The 15,984-nt window shown below is 32.5% G+C and overlaps 1 protein-coding gene and 2 non-coding genes across 3 annotated transcripts; 1 reads left to right on the forward strand and 2 right to left on the reverse strand.

Annotated features, from left to right (window-relative positions):
* Positions 1-324: 324 nt before the first annotated feature.
* Trnan-guu (transfer RNA asparagine (anticodon GUU)) lies at positions 325-398 on the reverse strand. Its single transcript has one exon. It is a non-coding gene; the product is annotated as a tRNA-Asn (tRNA).
* Positions 399-601: 203 nt separating this feature from the next.
* Trnal-caa (transfer RNA leucine (anticodon CAA)) lies at positions 602-724 on the forward strand. Its single transcript has 2 exons — positions 602-639; positions 679-724. It is a non-coding gene; the product is annotated as a tRNA-Leu (tRNA).
* Positions 725-2,244: 1,520 nt separating this feature from the next.
* Positions 2,245-6,321, reverse strand: LOC134243020 (uncharacterized). The gene is made up of 5 exons (XM_062725227.1): positions 5,932-6,321; positions 5,156-5,352; positions 3,826-3,964; positions 3,316-3,381; positions 2,245-2,586 (listed from the first exon to the last, which is right to left on the reverse strand). Exons 1-5 carry the CDS (start codon positions 6,167-6,169, stop codon positions 2,339-2,341), a joined length of 888 nt encoding a protein of 295 aa, XP_062581211.1. The 5' UTR covers positions 6,170-6,321; the 3' UTR covers positions 2,245-2,338.
* Positions 6,322-15,984: the final 9,663 nt, after the last annotated feature.

A 15,984-nucleotide genomic window follows, 5' to 3' on the forward strand; every position in this document is an offset into this window, starting at 1 on the left:
TGTTATATGTTTATATAAGTATTTTTTTTAATTTAATGTTTTTTTAATTATCAATATAATTGTTTTAGAAATAGATTTCAAGAAACATTCATGCATGTACATGATGAGAGATGTCTTTATACATTCAATGTTCTTGTACTATTTTCACAAATAAATTTGCAAGCAAGCATAAACTTAGTTTTCATTTTTTTTAATATACCATGGCTGTTTTTCCGTAAGTGTCAAAGAAGAGAAATTTTTTAAATTGATTGTTTAAATTATGTAGAAGCATTATTTCCATATTTATATATCGGTACCATTAAAATAACAAAAACAAAAGAAATGCGTCCCTGGGTGGGCTCGAACCACCAACCTTTCGGTTAACAGCCGAACGCGCTAACCGATTGCGCCACAGAGACACTTGATAACTGGGCCTTCTTAATAACAAACAGTATTAACTCATCTTTGGAAGTTTCACGAAAAAAAGACAAATTCTCTAATTATCGCAATAATATTCACAATATTTTATATCTCAGTTAAAAGTTATTCATATTACATCTTGTAATTAAAATTCACAAGCAAATTTTGATTTAACCAGCATTTATCATTTGATGTAGCACGTGTCAGGATGGCCGAGCGGTCTAAGGCGCCAGACTCAAGAGCGATAACTCTTCATTCTCACAAGCGAGAGTGCGAGTGTTCTGGTCCACGAATGTGGGCGTGGGTTCGAATCCCACTTCTGACAAACTCTTTTTCTCCATTTTTCTAATTTTTTTCCTACTTCCTGATTAACAGTTGCTTCTATAGTCAATAATAAATTATATCTCATATTCTGAAAAATAAAATTGTATTTTTATTCTTAACCATGACCTAACAAAACACACAAAGAAATAAATTAAGAAGGAAAAAAAATCATGCAGTTGGAGTATCATTTCAACTTAGACTTCGGGAGGAAACAGGACTTTTTGTAGCAAATAAATAACATTACAAATAATGAACAAGATTTTGTCAAATAAAAAACCTAAGACCAGATCAGCAAAACTGTAAACCATGACAACTTCATCCCAATGATAGATATTTTCATTTCGAAAGTATTTCATTCTAATGTAAATTTCATGTTCATATCGATCTGGTACCCTGTTTCTTATACAATTTATAATTAAACGTTCATTCATTTTGAACACTGTCTATACTAATACATGTATATAAATGCCTTGATTTAATAACCCAGTAAAATAATTTTAATTTTTTTTTCATAGTTCCCTATTTACAATAGCTGTGGCACTTGAATGACATTTTGAAAAATTCTCTTTCCAATGATAAAAAAAAAAATCATTTTTAAACTTTACTTTAAATTGTCTAAAATCATGTTATCATAATAGCATAATTTTTAAAAAAGATATTAACCATTTCAAATGTCAAGTGCCTGTCATTTACATTGATTGTATATATTTTTTTAAAATAAATAATAATTTCATGTAATAAATACATGACATCTTAGATAGCAGATGTCATATTATTGAAAACAGAACAACGTCCAACTATTTTACATGGTACACTTTGGTGAGATTTTATTAAAATAATAAAAATAAATATATTTGTTAGATTTAGGCCATTCCAAGTTTTTTCTCTGTTTAGACTCCATCTTTCAAAAACCTATATCTACCTATTCGCAAAAAACACACAAGCCAAAACATAAAACACAGGCTTAAAAGTCATAAAAATGATGCCCTTCAAATGATTTGATCTAACTAATTTGATTTAATACATAATGTAGAAGAAATATCTGTTCTTCAGCAAAAGCAAGGGATTAAATGCTTTAAATACACCTAATATAACTTACTGTACAGAAGTACTTGGAGAAATTGACAAAATTTAAAAAAATTCGACTTAATTAATCAATTTCAGGACTCCTGATCTTGTGTGTTTTTTTTCTTTTATGGGGTTTCAAAATCCAAGGCGCACGCGGACGCTAAACATAGAAAAAACTTGGAATGGCCTTAACAAATAAACAAATTATTATACATGTATATGCATCATATACTTCATTCATGATTTATTTTAAGCAAATACATGGAATTTAAAACTAAACACTTGTATAGGTACTTGTATGAATAAAATGAATGTGAGAAAATTTAAATTTTCTCTATCTTTGTGTATTTCCCTATCCATTCAGCCCTACAAAAAAAAGACGTGTGTGAACCAATGCTCATTAACTGTTCCTATGTTAGCTGCAGATCTGCAGCGTTATGGTTTATATATTTGTCTTTGACCATAACGCTGTTAAGGGCCGTCGATCTGCTCAGTGCAAGCATCAATTAGCCTTTACAAGCACCTGTCTCATTGGCTCTGGGCTGTCCTAGGAGTTTTTAACTACTGTGTAGTGTATTGGAGAAGTGAGACGGTGACAGATACTTCCAACATTGCTGACCTCATAACTAATATAGCAGCCTTCATAAGGCTCATCATCTATAGATATTGCCTTCTCTGCAAACATCCTGTTGATCTCACGTAACAATTCCAATAAATTCACCTGAGATCCATCACTCAGTAACTTTACTCTGTCCCAAAATAAGTTGGCCAAATGACAACGATACGAGTATTTTCCTGTAAAAATTAATAATCATCATTATATTCAGTATGTATTTACTTATTTAAAATCCAAAGGATTTTGAAGAAGAATCAATATCTACAAGACATGTTTATAAAACTCACTATATGTACTAAGGTTTAAATTTTCAAAAGTAGGTCAAACTCTACATCAAGGACAAGCTCAACCATTCAAAATTTATGGCTAAGTTTATTTAATTAAGCTTAAATTTATGTAGGTCGTAGCACAAATTCAAAGGTCAAGATTTAAATATATACTGTATTTATATGTATTTTGATATTAAAAGAAAGTTCTTGTCACATAGAGAACACGCGAAATATTACAGGCTAATCACCTTTTGTTTTAAAGTTATTTACAAGGCTTTCTATTTTTAAAAGGTTAAACTCTCTGATCAAGGTCAAAAGTTTGAAAATGTTGATATCCACAGTAAGTTCTTGCTCAAGGAATACTCAAGTAAAAACACTAGCACCAATCTTTCTTTGCAAAAGTGGGGGATACTCCAAGGTCAAAAGGTTGCTTGTTAAAGATAAATGTGCAATATGAAAGCCCTGGCACCAACCATTTAAAAATTATGACCAAAGATTATTTTTTTACAGATGGACAACTAAAGGACAAACCCAATACAGACACCACTTCAAAACTGAAACCCAACAGTTTATAAGGCTAGAATCCCCTATCTGTGTCAGTGTACATGATGGACAAGAGAAGACAAGATTCCTGCTTACCTGATGGTGACGCAAACATGGTGACACAGTTTGATATACATGGTACTAGGCAGTGAAGTGAGTTTTCTGAAGAAAAAAATCAATTTCAGCCATTATAACACAATTTTATAGATAAACTTGTTTTTTTAAATATTCAATAGAATTAAGATAAAACTATAACATTACAGTTGTCCCTAGAAGGTTTGAAATTCTAAGACGTTATGTTACTATATTGATTACTAGAAAACTGACAAATCAGCAAAGGGCTCTGCAGCTTTAACTTTGAACCAGATGCCAAAGAGAACCAAACTTAGCATCAAAATATGTCTTACTACTTATTCAACCAAAATATCAAATTTGAAATTAATTGGTAAACCATAAAAAATAGTATTAGAAAAAAAAGAAGAAAATTTGTGGATGCAAGAATGAGTCAGACAGACAAATGAACAGCCAGAGAGACAGAGTGATTATAAGGGCACCCAAAAATCCAAGTAGGCCCCAGCCCTACACTTAATTCTGACATTTGCTAACCAGGCAGGGAATGGTGGATATCATCTCCTCCCGTCAGCTGTATCTGGTATTCCTCATCCTGGTCCTCAGTAATTTGTATCTGTACACCAGGGTCCTCCTTCTCTCTCTCATTCTCACAATCATCCCGATCTCGACAGGCCTAATAAATAATCCGAAAGAAAGTACAAAAATTAGAACACAATAATGGTTACTGATGATAAAACTCACCTAATCCAACAAAAGTGTATGAAAATTGTACAGTTTGGACAACATTTTAAACAATTGAAAGGGACTTTAAGTTTACATCACATTATACGCAAGATAATGGAAATACGTGTATGGCATGCCAAATTTATAAAAATGAGCTAAACATAGTTTCAAAGTTGATAAATAGGTTTATCGACTGTAAACTATAGTTTACAAACTGTAAACTATAGGCTAGTTAACAATTCATTAAGAATAGTTTTCAACTGTAAAACTATATTTAACAGTTGTTAACTATAGTTTACGAAAGCTAATCTAAGTTTATCTGTCTGTAATAAAACGTTAACAACAGATTTTGCTGATAAACATAGATTCACATCTGTAAACTATAATTTACAATCGTGAACTATAGTTAAAAGTTGTTAATCATAGTTTCACAAATCGTGAAACTGTATTTATCAGATTGTTAACTATAGTTAAAAGTTGACTTGTAAACCATAGTTTACAAATCGTGAAACTGTATTTATCAGATAATCTATGTTTTGCAATGGCAAATGATGTTTTCAGTGTTAAGTATAGTTTAGGGTTCTGAAACATAGATAATCATGTTAACTTAACTATGGTTTACAGATGTAAGATATAGATTAACTTTGTTAACTATAGTTTACAGTCTGTAAACTTTAGTTTACAACCGATAAACCTAGTTTATCGACTGTCAAATTATGTTTAGCTCATTTTTGTGATTTTGGCTTGTCATATGTACGTAACATTTAGATTAGACTAGTTTCACTTTACCTTAAAACAATGTGGCTTGTTTTAAGAATTAAATCTTAAATCAGATATATCTGACAAAATTGCAGATCCAAAATTTGAAGGGAAAAAAGGGGAAAGACAACAAGCTTTACACAATCATTTTGAATAAATAAAAAGGTCCACTTCATGCTGTATGTGTCAAGGAAAAAAATAATCTAGTACATGTACTACAGAAATGTCATTAGAGGGGAATATCCCTTTAACAGAGATTTATTTAACATAAATTTAAACTATTCTAAAATATACATAAATCTCAGGTGAAAAATTTGCCTAATTTCCGTCTCCTATTTCATTCATTTCATTTTTTTTATATTACAGTAGATATCTGAGATACCGAGACTAAGATCAATTTGTTGACTTTTGGTAATTCCCTGTCCAGTGGATTAAAGAGGACCTTCTGAGTGGACACATCATCATCATCATAGAAACACAGCTCATGTTCGTAATGGCCTTCTGTCCTAGCCTCCCCTCCATGTGTAGAAATAAACACAGCAAAATGTCGGTATCCCTGGTTCTTCACATGATTTATGGCTGTAGTAATGAACAAATGGGAATTCTTTGATAAATTTTCATTTACAAGTGTCAGCTACAGCAGCTGTACAGTTCTGGAGCCAAATTGTATGTGCTTAATAGCGAGCCCAGCGAGCGTCGCAAAGCGACGCTCGTAACTGCGAGCTCTAACGACAACACCTGGGCGAAGAGAAAATTCGGACTACTGCACATTCATTCTTTAGAATTTTTTGCCGCAGTAATTTTGACCCACAGTGCATCACTTAGTAAAGTTGCGTTCTCGCGAGAATGACGGCAAATGTTCAACAAAAAGTTTACTCACCTTGATTAAATGGATAAAAATTGAAGATAAATAGTAAACGTAACTTTTTTCATTAACTTCGATCAGCACTGTTCAGTTTTTTCTTGGTATTTGTAACTTACATACGACGTCATGTGACGTCAGAGTCTAGACGCACCAAATGTCATGTGCGGTTTGACGAGCCCGATCTAAATTAAAACAATAGAAGAGTTTGCGCTCGCTCTAACGGTCGCACCGTCAACATATTAATTTGAAACTTATTGATAATAATTCAAATGCCTAATAATAATAATAATCACCCTTGTCAAGTTCCTCTTGGAATCGGTGTTTAGTAACGTACTCAGTCTTAGCACCAGCCTCCATTGCCAAAGGCGTTGGTTCTTCCTCCGTGACTATCTTGGTTTCGAATCCCAACCGTCTAAAGGCTGCTCTGGCGTTCGTTTGATCAGAAATAGCATCTTCTCTGCTATTTTGTCCTTCAAAATATTTAACAGTTACAATCAAAGCATATCCTATAGGAGTAACCTGATCTGTCATTCCTAAATGTCGAATCACATCGAGTTTTAAAGACTCAAATGACAAATCGAAACCAAAAGCTAACAAAATTCAAAATTCCCTCGATCCTTAGGTCACTATTTCTAAAATCCCGATCCCGAACTTTTTCTTAAATCGACTAAGATTCCCGTAAATAACATAAATCATAGACCTCAAGTAGACACTGGCAATAATGCTTTGACTTTCATTAGCAAATGGAAAAAACTTCAGAAATCGCTTGATTTCTAAGCAATTTTTCAATTCAATTCAAATTCAATACTTTATTTGCACTAAAGCACATATTATACAGAAATGTGTTGTTAGCCGTATAATACAAAATATTAAACATATGTAAGCTTGTTTCTGATATTAAAACAGTCTCTGATATATTGACAGATTTGTTTTGTAGATACAAAGTTATTTGGATTAATTAGCAAACAAGATAAGGTATTAACATCTAGTAACCTTGAATACTTACTTCTGACATTTTTACACACAGGACAATCAAGTAAAAAGTGTTTTTCATCTTCAACAATAGTTTTACATTGGAAACAAAATCTCTAGGAATGACAGGATTACAATATCTACCTGTTTCTACATACAACTTATGTGCACTTATTCTTAACTTGGAAAGATAAGAAAATAAATTCTTATGAAGTGGAAAACACAAGTATGGTTGGATTTCCAGTTTCTTAAGGGGGATGTACGGCCACCTTTAGTGTAGCGAGAACAAAATGTAAACATTTCTTCAAATGGCTAAAATACATTATATTTTGATCAAATTTTATGTCCTTATGATAAAGATACAATAAATATGCATAACTGAATGCATGTTGTGCATATATAATCTATACTTTTGCAGAAAAATGCTTTTGAAATGCTCCTTAGAACTGCGCAGCTGCAGAATTCAGCAGAGCCTTAAAAAATCCCAAAAAATACGCAAACTGTGCATTAATGTTCTCTCTACAACCATTTGTTGAGATAATGTCTAAATTTTGCACTTTTAAATGATAATTTCAAGTTCAAAACAAGGTATCGTTGTCTTCTAAAAGAGTGGAAAGAACCATGAAAGTAGTTCATGGATAGCAGCACGTGGTCTATTTTTAGCACAGAATTTTGTTTTCCAGACCTCATCTTAATATGGAGGGACATAACAATCTTTAAATGTAGAAGAGAATTACAGTATCAAATAGTATGAACTCTTTTAAAAGAGGATATGTGTTATAGTGTGGCTTGAAGTAATTTATTAAGTTTTATTATCGAACAGTTGTCAAATAGTGTACGTATTGATATAAAAGAAAAAATCTTATACTCTTTGATTCATGGTAAGGAAAAATGAGTACCATCAAAGTTAAGAATTAAGAGTTTGTAAGTTTGCCACAGATAACATACTATCTATCAAAATTTTAATTATCACCAATGAAACACTAAGAAATTAAACACATAAAATCGATATGAATGACCTTGTTTTAGTACCTACTAGTACGAGGGGTGATCAAAAAGTTCGCGAACTATCTCTACAAAACCACAATTCAGATTAGAAACAAATTTGGTGCACACCTAGCCAGACACAAGTTCTATAAATAGCATATGCTGCATAAAGTTTTTCTTACAATGTGAAAATGATGTCATTATGCAGGTACTTGTGACGAAAAATGGTTGTGTCTGTGGAACTCGTTCAACAAACCACTTAAAAATATTTATGGTATATCTTAAACATGCCTTTGAAGTAGCGTATAAGAATTTGTTCACAGTTTATTAAGACAAATGACTTCCTCTATATTCAATCAATGATTGGATAGATCGTTTTAGTGAAGGAAGGCAGATGGTTAAATATGATATTTGTTATGTTGCCCGGTGAAAGAAAGTGTTTTTAATTAAGCAATATGCTATCAAAGACCTCCAATTTACACTTTGAAAAATACTTGAATATTTCAACAATAATATAACTATCAAATACCTAAGATATCGTTTATTTTTTTTATCACCCCTAGTATACTCTGTCAAATAAACATTTACAATTTTCATTACAGCGGAGCAACATTTGAAAAGGAATGAAATAATTCAAAGTAGGTTAGGAGATTTAATGAATAAAAAAAACTTTCTTACTTTCTTCTATTTGCCCTACCCCGTGGGGATCCGGGTTAGAATAGGTCCTCAGTACCCCCTTGCTTGTCGTAAAAGGCGACTAAATGGGGCGGTCCTTCGGATGAGACCGTATAAACCGAGACCCCATGTCACAGCAGGTGTGGCACGATAAAGATCCCTCCCTGCTCAAAGGCCCTGAGTGCCGAGCATAGGCCTAAATTTGCAGCCCTTCACCGGCAATGGTGACGTCTCCATATCAGTGAAATATTCTGGAGAGGGACGTTAAACAATATTCAATCAATCAATCTATTTGCCCTTTTTGTCAAAATTACAATTTTACAGAATATAAAAGAAAAAAATCAACATAATATAAATCTATACGAAAAAAAGTCTAACATTTTTAATGTTTTGCTGAGCGGACATGAAAAATCGATGTTGGACCGCTGAGTGAGATGTTGGACCGCTCGGTGAGATGTTGGACCGCTTACGTCACAGAATGGGCGGGGCTTAATCTCATTTTTATTTGTTGGTGTTAAAGCAGTGACGGACCTGATGTTACATCACGGAATACAGTACAAAATTCAAGTATATCAAAAAATAAAATAAAATGAAAGGTATAACAAAACATTTATTGACAGAGTTCTCAGGCAAAATGCGTTTTTTTTTTGGACCCTCGAACCGAACTGTCTGCCTTCGGTGTAACGGCCTCAGGCAGACAGTTTGGTTCTTGGGTTCGACAAAACGCATGTTGCCTTCGAACTCAGTCAATAAATGTATAATATTTTAAACCATCTTTAAAATGTTTGGTGGTCCTCTCAACTCAAGGAAAAATTATTGGGTCCGTATTTATAGGTAAGAAAAAATTCCTAAACATTTAAACATATTTGTTGACGGAAGAAAAAAAACATCGTGTAATGAGGTGTAAAACAAAATTGAGTCGGGGGCGCCATTTCTAGACAATAGATCGGGAGAGAGGGCAACCAAATATTTTTATAACAAATGGTCTTATATAGTTAGTACATGTTACATCACATATTTAGTAATGCAAAATTTTTTAATCTAAGCTTTAGCACTATTTTGAAAAACAAACGTAGGATTTTCGGGGGGGGGGGGGGTAGCCTCTCATTTTTCTTTTTGCAATGATAGACATAGCATATGCAATGGACCTTTCTTTGCAAACACTGTGCTTGCTTCTAAATTTCGAAGAAACAAATCAATATAGTTTATCAAGCTTCGTATGTTCGATGAGCGAGAGCTCACAACGTTGTCAACATAAGGAGACATGATGCGTTTTAATGTCCAAACATTACTCCATACAATGAATGGTTCATTGCAAACAATCTAGCTATTTATGTGAGGTGCCTGAAGGAAATCCTCTAACTGCCTATTTATTCTATCTAACTGCTAAACAAAATAGACATATGTACCAACTTTTCGAATGTAAGACATATAATTACAATTTGTTTTTCATGCACCGTATATTGTTTAACATTTTCAAATAAAATGCTAAGCATCCTCCTTGCAGTGCCCCATTTGAAAATAACTTCTATCGCCACAGAAAAAAAGACCCGCCGTAAACACATATGTTTAGGACATATTTTATCTTTTTTCTTGAGTTTTAAAAAAACCGACAAATTATCAAGACTTCTTCCATGAAAAATTAAATATAATAATAGTAATACACGCATCTATCCACAGCAGATTATGCACATGCCAACCACGTGCTCAGTGGAATGATATTATCGAGGAAATTCGAGATGTAAACAGAACAGTTTTTCCCGATTTGCTGGAGTGGGGTTAAAATCGCGTTTTTTCATTAATCAGACGATGCGATGCAACAAATAATAGTAGTAAGTAATATAACCTAATGATTATTACTTAGTTATATCTTGTCTTGATGTTATTATGGTCGTATTTATTCTAAAATCAATGTTATTCGATTTCTGTGTGACAGAGGAATGGCGGACGTAATAAACACATGGCCTCAGGAAGACACCCATATGAAAAATCAAATTTTCAAGAATTATTGATAATGACAAGAAAAAAGCAAAACAAATGATTGTAGCCATATTATCAATGAATCAAACTAACACCACTTTCTATGCATTTTTCATCTCGTGAATGCTGTAGCTGCGCAGTTCTAACATGATTAATTTCCTTCTAATTAAAACAAAATACACTTAATTATTTACTAATTTTGGTCTCTAACAGTAGGTAATCAGTGCATAAGCACTTTGAGTAACTTTGGGTTAGTTTAGTAGAGTATTAAGCACATTCTTGGTATTTCTTATTTTACACCAGACTAGATCTAATATGGCTTGTACATCCCCCTTAACATCATAGTTGAATAATGTACTATAAAATGACAGCTTGCCGCATTGAGTATTGTTAATGTGTTGGAGTTCAGAAAAAAATTATTTTCAAAGAAATTTTTAAGTTTAGTACTAATTAAAGTTTTAAAATCTGTGTCAAAGTTAAAATCTAACATCTTCTGTATTGATTTTATACAACTTTGCCAACATTTTTTTATTTTCACTTGCCAATCGAGTATCTTACAAGTAAGCATTCTTGAGTAAGACATTGCAATTATTATTTGATTTTGTTAATTTTTCCAATCTGGAATAATATCTAAAAACAAGCTGGTAAATTTTGGTATGTACAGGGAAAACACCTAATTCAATTTTTGTTGCTAAGTTTGATGCTTTAATATTTACATTCAGTGTAATTTTTCTTATGAAATCCATTAGAAATCCACGACGTTCAAATTTCTCTAACACACGGGAAACCTTGTCACCTCGCGATAGAATACACAGTCGGAACTATATGCATTTTCAATACTCTAGGAACACCAAAATGTAAAATGTTTTATTTCAATCGAATGAAAAACTATCAACCTGAAAATAAACGTAAAAATTAACGTAATATACGTTTCAAAGTAATTTGTCACTTTTTTCCTCGCAATGTTTGTTTGCGTTATTTAACTTTGCAACGTCATTTAACGTCATTTGACGTCACAATCAGCTCTTACATTAACCACGGCAGTTTTGAAGGGCAATAAAATCACATTTAAGATTAACGATATAAGCAATTATGAAGAAGGAAAATAAGAGAATGTAAATATAGGCATTGAATTCATATTTTTGGATGTTTTCGGTCCTATAACACACCTGGCCGTGCCGACAAATTATCATACCGCGCTAACGCGCGGTATTCAATTTGTCGGTACGGCCAGGTGTGTTATAGGACCGAAGACTTCCAAAAATATTAATTCAATGCTTAATTATGCACACCTAAGATGTTTTTTAAGATAAAAAGGAGATGGGTGAACTTAGCGTGGAGAAAGCCCAATAGCTTCAAATATATAAAAATCATATTCAAATTTTGAATTTAGTATTTAGAGTAAAGATCTCATCATTGATTTTTATGAAATCATGAGAAACAACAAGTTTGAGGAAATTTTTTCGCTAAAATTTATTCTTTTATATAAAAAAAAAAAATAATGTGGTATCCATTGGGTTCGAACCCTGGCAATAAAAATACTGATTTGCATTCGATGTCGAGACTAGCACGCTTAACCACTTCGCTACACAAGTCCTGATGAAGTGTGGCATTTAAATCATGTTTGTGATATGACCATTGACTTAGGGACTTCAAGTATTTCTCGAAAAGATACGAAAGTTATGTCATAAAATTATATTTTTAAGGTATAGTGGGTCTTTGCTCCATAATTTTGAAAACCAAAATATGTATGTTTTTATGCAAACTTTGAGGATTACCTTTCAAAAAAAATGGAGAGAAGACCCACTCATAACGAAAAATAGTGTTATAGTGTGAAAAAATGACTCGTTTTGTCCTCTTTCGTGTGTGTATAATATTACATAGGCAAATTACTTCAATCTTCATGAGATTTATGCAAGTTGTAGAGATTTTACATAAACACGCCTGCTAATCGATCACTTGCACAACCAGCAGTTGTGTATAACAATCAAAAGAGATCGATTTCCGGTTGTGCAGTTGATGCGAATAATTCCAGTGCACAGGTAGTAAATGGACTCGATTCAGGCAATAATTGATATTTTTATTAAAATATAAGAATGTGATTCCATGAGCAATTTATTTTTCTTTAATTTTACACTCTCATAAAATGCAGTGATTGTCGATTAGCGACTATATTTGTTTTGAAGCAAGGGCTGGTAGAGCGAAAACGCTGATTGAAAACAGTATTCGCCGATTAAAATTCGTTTTAATCTCAACTAACCTTGAAAATTCAATGTCCACCATGAGTATGCTACAAGTGCATCCTATCCACCCAAACTGGGACTTCGATATGTGTATAATTTGACAAATATTCGAAGAAAAAAACATTGCTTATGCATGCGATCATTCAGTTGTGAAAGAGATCTCGGGTTATGCATGAGATGAAGGACTAAAAGTTTCAATCTTTACGAATAAAATTAAACATTATATAATTAAAACGTAGTCTTGCAAAATTTAAAACATAAAATTATAGAATTTTCTTGCAAATAAGTTGAATTTGTGAGAAAAAAAGATATATAAGATAAGTAAACTGTTGAAATAGATCTGTTAGGGGAGGGGGTTAAAGTTTCACTTACAATCAATATAATTACAGTAAAAAAAATTATGTGTGTATTATTTAAATCATAAATCTTGTGTGAATTATCCAATGCATCTTTAATATGACTATTCCGTATGCAAAAAAAAAAATAATAATAATAAAAGAGATAAAATAAAATAAATTTAAAAAAAAAAAAAACAGCATATACTGGGCAGTATATATCATTTTCTTTCAGTACGAAATTGTTCAACTCAGACATACCTTACCTTTATTTGACGGTACTGCAACAAAAGTTAAGGGAAAGACCGAAGTTTTCATGCTTTCATTTCATATATATTTTATAGTAAAAGTGCTGTCTCTGAAAAAAATAAGAGGCAGGCTCTCGATGATATGTGTTTGCCAAGGGGTAAGTATTTCCTGGTGTTTTGAAGCTAGGTATCCTGAATTTTGTTATCGAGATATCGATGGAAAGGATCAAGATGACAACACCACATTACAGGTGCTTCTGGAGAGGCCCCCCCCCCTTATTCAACCCCCGGACTTGTTGGACACTTTTTTTCCTCACAAATTATATTTATTACATTTATTCATCATGTATACCATAGGGGAAAAATCGTCAAAAATCCAAAATAATCGTTCAATAAAAAATATCCCTATTAAACATTCCAAATAAAATTAATGCAAAGCATCAAATCAGCCGCAAAGTTTATAATTTCAAAAATTACTAGTACTTTCTTAATTTCAAAAGCATCAATGCATGGGAAGCACAAAATATTCAAAGCTGAAATAGATCAATTTCATTTCAGACTGTCTTCAAAGCAAAAATAAATAAAATGGTTTTTTTTAATTAAATAGAAATTTTAGTGCATTTGTTCATCAAATGGAGTCATCAATGAATCAATAAAAAAGTCAATGATGAATTATAAGAATGTATGAATGAAGATGTAGGTCTCTCAAGATGAACCACATGCCGAAACCCTGGATCTTTGTCACGTGATAATACCCATGGTTTCTGCAGCAGTAGGCTAATCAAGGCGCGTAGTTTGATGGAAAAAATGTAAGAAAAATCTTTGTTGTCGCATCTGTAGCACATTCAAAACAATTTTTACTACAGTGTTGTTGAAAAACTTTTTCAATTTTTATTCACCTTGCAACTTTTACCACTTCATTATTATCTGGAAAATCATGACGATTTCCTTTCATATCTTGATTACTCCCTGGTTGGGGAGTACCTATTGTAAACTCTTTCTATATAACCATATATTATTAATTACCCAATTAGAAATGACAATGAAATTGAAACAACAACAATAACTGCTCAGTTTAAAGAAAGTTTTCAAAATTAAGATTAGTTTACAGAACTAATGAAAAATAACGACTCATTTCCCGATATAAGAGATCGGCCGCTGCTGCTGAAAAAGCCAAAATGTGCTTGCAAAAATGACTGTACATCATTGGCGGATCTAGAAGGTGGTTCCTGGGGTTGGACCCCCTATTTGATTAGAGAGAGAGTTATGTAACATGGATATTTTATTACGTCTAATATTTTGAATAAAATAAATACTTTGAATAAAAATTTTTTTTCGAATAAAATAAATACACTGTACATGTCGTTCAATCTCTGTCCTTTCTGATCGCTATAAATAGAGTTCCCTCGTTTAATATGCTTTCCTCGGAGTACTGTCACATGCAATCCCAGCCCTGCTTGCTTGTTTGTGTTTTTGTTTTATTTGTTTGTTTGTTTGTTTTTGGCTTGTCAAAGTCCTCCATAGAACTGTTGAAACTGTTGAAAACTCAGTGTTGCCAGGTTTGAAGTGCCTACATGTATATGCATGAGTGTTGGACATCTGGACACCCCCCCCCCTTTTTTTTCCAAAATTGCTGGATCTGCCCCTGCAACGTCTTTATATTATAGACAATATTTAACATTTTATAATTACCAAAAATAAAATAGTATAAGAGGTGAATTATGGAGATTGTATAATACTTGCGTAACTTTTTATCCTTTATCTCATGCATAACCCGAGATCTCTTTCACAACTGAATGATCGCATGCATAAGCAATGTTTTTTTCTTCGAATATTTGTCAAATTATACACATATCGAAGTCCCAGTTTTGGTGGATAGGATGCACTTGTTGCATACTCATGGTGGACATCGAATTTTCAAGGTTAGTTGAGATTAAAACGAATTTTAGTCGGCGAATACTGTTTTCAATCAGCGTTTTCGCTCTACCAGCCCTTGCTTCAAAACAAATATAGTCGCTAATCGACAATCACTGCATTTTATGAGAGTGTAAAATTAAAGAAAAATAAAATGCTCATGGAATCACATTCTTATATTTTTATTAATAAAATAATCAATAATTGTCTGAATCGGGTCCATTTACTAACTGTGAACTGGAATTATTCGCATCAAATGCACAACCGGAAATCGATCTCTTTTGATTGTTATACACAACTGCTGGTTGTGCAAGTGATCGATTAGCAGGCGTGATAAAGTATACTTTAATGTTAGATGAAATATTAAGGACAATTTAATGGGTGACTCTGCCTCAACCTGATTCTGCATGTTTGACTTTAAAGAATTCCAAAATTTTTTGGTACATTTTGGGTTCAGTTCATTAATAGTGTTAGCTACAGTTTTATAGAAACCAGATTTCAATTGCTTACACATTTTATGGAATTGTTTTTTAGCTTGTGAAAATGCTTGAAGTAAATAATAATTATTTGGTGATTTTTGAAGTTTTCAGCAAAGATCATCAGCAAAAAATAAGCTGATTATTTTTAAAATAGTGTCATGATCACGTCACCAGGTTGACATTACCTTGGTAAATTCAAATACCAACAAAAGAAAACATGTTATATAAAAAACAAAAAATGTACACTACTCAGTACTGTACTTAAAGTTTTAGATTGCAGATCTAGCAGATCAAAGATCTAATTTTAATTAAATTGAAATGTATGTCTTATCAATTGTCATCAGCTTCACGTTGGGATACTGGAATTTTGCAAAATCTCTCTGTGATATACTTTTACTGTATAGATCTATACTGGGTATGTATCAAATACCCTTTGTAAACTCTGATAGCCAATAAATAACAAGATGTGTTTGTGAAACACTGATGCTCCCTGATGGCAGCTATCAGGTAAGG

This window comes from Saccostrea cucullata, unplaced genomic scaffold (genome assembly GCF_032062105.1).
Source record: "Saccostrea cucullata isolate Sc308-1 unplaced genomic scaffold, CSIRO_AGI_Scuc_v1 ctg501, whole genome shotgun sequence".
NCBI lineage: Eukaryota > Metazoa > Mollusca > Bivalvia > Ostreida > Ostreidae > Saccostrea > Saccostrea cuccullata.